Below are 4700 nucleotides of genomic sequence, written 5' to 3'. Positions count from 1 at the left end.
GGTTCCCCAGTAGCCCCAGTGCCCCTTCCCAGTGTCCCCGGGTACTTCCAGGACCCACCAGTGCTCCCAGTAGCCCCCCTTCACCCCTGCTCCCTCCCAGTAGCCCCCAGTGCCCCCCCGTGCCCTCCCAGTGCTCCCCTCCACCCAGTACCCCCCCCCAGTGCTCCCAGTGCCCCTTAATTCCCCCCATGCCCCCCACAGCGCCCTCCCATTTCTCCCAGTACCCCCTTTCCCAGTGCTCCCAGTAGCCCCCTCCCCGATCCCAGTGCTCCCAGTGCCCCCAGTACCCCCTTAGCCCCTTTCCCAGTGCCCCCCCGCACTATCCCCTTTCCCAGTGCCCCCCTCCCCCAGTATCCCCCTTCCCAGTGCCCCCAGTGCCCCCAGTACCCCCTTTCCCACTGCTCCCAGTGCCCCCCAGTACCCCCTTTCCCAGTGCCCCCCCCGCACTATCCCCTTTCCCAATGCTCCCCTCCCCCCTCCCAGTGCTCCCAGTGCCCCCTCCCCGATCCCAGTGCTCCCAGTGCCCCCCCTCACCCAGTACCCCCTTTCCCAGTGCCCCCCCGCACTATCCCCTTTCCCAGTGCCCTCCCTCCCCCAGTATTCCCTTTCCCAGTACTCCCAGTGCCCCCAGTACCCCCAGTACCCCCTTTCCCAGTGCTCCCAGTGCCCCCAGTACCCCCTTTCCCAGCCCCCCCCCCGCACTATCCCCTTTCCCAATGCCCCCCTCCCCCCCTCCCAGTGCTCCCAGTGCCCCCTCCCCCAGTATCCCCCTTCCTACTGCTCCCAGCACGCCCCCTCCCCCCCTCCCAGTGCTCCCAGTATCCCCCTCCCTCCCGCCCCGGGGCGGGGCCGCCCAGGCCCATAAAGGCCCCGCCGGGGACCCCCGGCCAGACCCGCCCGGCCCGGCCCGGCCCCGGCACCATGAGCAGCGCGGCCGAGCCCCGCGGCGACAGGAAGGTAACGGCGGCTCCGCTCCCTCCCCGGTCCCCCCCTCCCTGCCCCGGGCCCGGCCCGGTTCGGGTTCGGCCAGGCCAGGCCCAGGCCCCTCCAGCCCAGTTGGGCCAGGCCCAGGCCTCTCCGGCCCAGCTGGGCCGGAGGGGCCTGGGCCTGGCCCAACTGGGCTCAGCCCGGTCTGGCCTGGCCCGGCCCAGACCCCTCTGGCCCAGTTTGGGCCCAGTCCGGCCTGGCCCAGACCCCTCTGGCCCAGTTTGGGCCCTGTCTGGCCTGGCCCAGACCCCTCTGGCCCAGTTTGGGCCCAGTTTGGTCCTAGTCTGGCCCGGCCCAGACCCTTCCGGCCCAGTTCGGGCCCAGTCTGGCCCAGTCCAGACCCTTCCGGCCCAGTTTGGGCCCGGTCCGGCCTGGTCCAGACCCCTCTGGCCCAGTTTGGGCCCAGTTCGGGCCCGGTCCGGCCTGGCCCAGACCCCTCTGGCCCAGTTTGGGCCCAGTCCGGCCTGGCCCAAACCCCTCTAGCCCAGTTTGGGCCCGGTCTGGCCCGGCCCAGACGCCTCCGGCCCAGTTTGGGCCCAGTTTGGGCCCGGTCTGGCCCGGCCCAGACGCCTCCGGCCCAGTTTGGGCCCAGTTTGGGCCTGGTCCGGCCTGGCCCAGACCCCTCTGGCCCAGTTTGGCCCCAGTTTGGGCCCGGTCTGGCCCGGCCCAGACCCCTCTGGCCCAGTTTGGCCCCAGTTTGGGCCCAGTCCGGCCTGGCCCAGACCCCTCTGGCCCAGTTTGGGCCCAGCCTGGTTCTGCCCAGTTAAGGTCCAGCCCAGTTCAGACTGGTTTGGGCCTGACCTGGCCCAGTTTGGCCCAGTTCAGCCTGGTTGGGTCTCACCTGCTTCAGCCCAGTCTGGCCCAGTTCAGCCCAGTTCAGCCAAACCCAGCTGAGGCCAGTTTGGCCCAGTTTAACCCCAACTCATCCCATCCCAGTTTAGCCCCATCGCCCAGTTTGGCTCCAGCCTTGATCCAGTTTAGTCCCAGTCTGGGCCTCGTCCCATCCCAGTTTAGTCCCAACCTGGCCCAGTTTAGTCCCGGGCTGGTGTCTTCAGACAACCCAGTTTAGTTCCAGTCCGGGCTCGGACCCAACCGCTTTATTCCGGCCCCAGTTTGGCCCCAGTTTGGCCCAGTTTGGCCCCAGTTCACCGTCTCTCCCCTCCAGCTCCTGAAGCCGCTGATGGAGAAGCGTCGCCGCGACCGGATGAACCGCAGCCTCGACCGGCTGCGGCTGCTGCTCCTGGCGGCCACCTGTGACGAGGTGGGGCTCCGTCGCGATAGCTGGGGCTCCGTCGCGATAGCTGGGGCGACTGGAGGGGCTCCGTCGCGATAGCTGGGGCTCCGTCGCGATAGCTGGGGCGACTGGAGGGGCTCCGTCGCGATAGCTGGGGCGACTGGAGGGGCTCCGTCGCGATAGCTGGGGTGACTGGAGGGGCTCTGTCGCGATAGCTGGGGCTCCGTCGCGATAGGTGGGGTGACTGGAGGGGCTCTGTCGCGATAGCTGGGGCTCCGTCGCGATAGGTGGGGTGACTGGAGGGGCTCTGTCGCGATAGCTGGGGCTCCGTCGCGATAGGTGGGGTGACTGGAGGGGCTCTGTCGCGATAGGTGGGGCGATAGGTGGGGCTCTATCACGACTGGAGGGGCTCAGTCACGATAGGTGGGGTGACTGGTGGGGCTCTGTCGCGATAGGTGGGGTGACTGGAGGGGCTCTGTGGCGATAGGTGGGGCTCTATCACGACTGGTGGGGGTGATAGGTGGGGCTCTGTCACGATAGTTGGGGCTCTATCGTGACTGGAGGGGCTCTGTCGCGATAGGTGGGGCGACTGGTGGGGCTCTGTTGCGACTGGAGGGGCTCTGTCGCGACTGGAGGGGCTCCGTCGCGATAGGTGGGGCTGTATCATGACTGTTCAGGGTGATAGGTGGGGCTCTGTCGCGACTGGAGGGGCTCCGTCACGATAGGTGGGGCGATAGGTGGGGCTCCATCGCGATAGGTGGGGCTCTATCACGACTGGCGGGGCTCTGTCGCGATAGGTGGGGCGATAGGTGGGGCTCCGTCGCGATAGGTGGGGCTCCGTCGCGACCGGAGGGGGCTCCGTGGCGCCAGAGCCTCCTGCCCTCACCCCCCTCCCCACAAATCTCTGTCTCTCTCCCCTCCCCCCCAGCGCCTCCGGAACCCCAAGGTGGAGAAGGCCGAGATCCTGCAGAAGACGGTGCGGTTCCTGCGGGCGCGGCCCCGCCCAGGTCCGTGCCTCAGTTTCCCCTGGCCGCCGCCATCACCCCGGGGTGGGGGTGTGGGGGGGACACACACACCCCCCCTCTCCGTGGGGTGGGTGGGTGGGTGGGGGGGTGGAGAGGGAGGGTGGTCACCCTGTTCTCTCTCCGGCGCAGACTCCGCGGGGACGGAGGAGCTGTTCCTACGGCGCTACCGCAGCGGCTACCGGGAGTGCCTGGCCCGTGCCGCCCGCTTCCTGCAGGCCCTCCCAGCGGAGCCTCCCCGGCCCGGCTCGGGCCCCGCGGCCGTCTGCCCCCCGGCGATGGTTGCCGGCGCCGCCGCCGCCGAAGCCCCCGGCCGCCATGGACTGCCCGTGCCGCGGGTGGGGCCCGCTTGCCCCAGTTACCCCAGTTACCGGCCCAGTTACCCCAACTTCGGGCCTACTCCGGGGCCTACCCACGGCCTTGGCTACCACCAGCCTGGTGATGGCGCCGGTTGCCGCAGCAACGGTCCCAGTTGGCCCAGCGACAGCCCCGGGGATGGTCCCAGTCGGCCCAGTGATGGGCCCGGTTGCCCTAGCGACAGGTCCCGGTGTCCCGGTTACCATGGTTACGGGCCTGGGCTGGGGCCTGGCCTCGGGCCTACTTCTGGGCCTAGCTGGGGGCGCAGCCTGGGGCCACAGCATGGCGCCAGCCCCAGCCCGGGCGGCCACAAGGACTCAGAGCGGCGCCGCACCCCGGAGGAGGAGGAGGAGGAGGAGGAGGAGGATGCGCCGAGGGAGAGCGGGGGGCTGCTGGGGCCCCCCCGCCATGTCTGGAGACCCTGGCCCTGAGCTTGGGGTGGGGGGGGGGGGGATGGGCGCAGCTTCCCCCGCTTCCTTACTGGGAGGATGGACTGGGGGGCACTGGGAGGGATGGGGGAACTGGTGTACTGGGAGACAGGCTCTTGAGCTGCTTGACGGGGAGGGAAGCCCTCCTGAAGTACTGGGAGGACTGGAGGAAGCTGGGAGGGTGGCGGGTTTCCCACTGGTGGACTGGGAGGGTGGCGGGTTGCTGACTGGCGTACTGGGAGGGGGAGTGGTTTTAACTGGTGTACTAGGAAGACAGGTTTTTAACTGGTATTAACGTGTGTTTAACTGGGATGCTGGGAGGACTGGTGGCTCTTGAACTGGGATACTGGGAGGACTGGTGGCTCTTGAACTGGGATGCTGGGAGGACTGGTGGCTCTTAACTGGGATACTGGGAGGCAGGCGGGCTCTGTGCTGCTCTGCTGGGAGGATGAGGGGCTCCCCCAGCTTGGCCAGGGGTTCACCCAGTCAGAACCCAGCCCTGGGTCCTGGTGGCCCAGTGGGTGGGGGGTGTGTTTGGGGGGGGTGGGGGGCACCTTGGGCCTCCCCGGGTTGGGGAACTGGGCAGAACTGGGAGGAATGGTTCTGGGTGGTACAGGCTGGGAGTGGGGGGGGTGGGTGTGGGGGGGTTGGGGGTGGGTTTGAGGGTCCTGC

The 4700-nt window shown here is 69.1% G+C and overlaps 1 protein-coding gene across 1 annotated transcript; it reads left to right on the top strand.

Moving 5' to 3' along the window:
• Positions 1 to 921: 921 nt before the first annotated feature.
• HES7 (hes family bHLH transcription factor 7) lies at positions 922 to 4031 on the top strand (the record flags this gene model as incomplete). The annotated part of the gene is made up of 4 exons (XM_084281055.1): positions 922 to 957; positions 2153 to 2248; positions 3150 to 3228; positions 3376 to 4031. The coding sequence occupies 4 exons, from the start codon at positions 922 to 924 to the stop codon at positions 4029 to 4031; spliced, it is 867 nt and encodes a 288-aa protein (XP_084137181.1).
• Between the last annotated feature and the right edge of the window lie 669 nt (positions 4032 to 4700).

The sequence above is a fragment of the Gallinula chloropus genome, assembly GCF_964237585.1.
Source record: "Gallinula chloropus genome assembly, contig: HAP1_SCAFFOLD_260, whole genome shotgun sequence".
In the NCBI taxonomy this organism is placed as follows: Eukaryota; Metazoa; Chordata; class Aves; order Gruiformes; family Rallidae; genus Gallinula; species Gallinula chloropus.
Note: the sequence above shows the minus strand (reverse complement) of the source record. Positions and strands in the feature narration are given on the sequence as shown.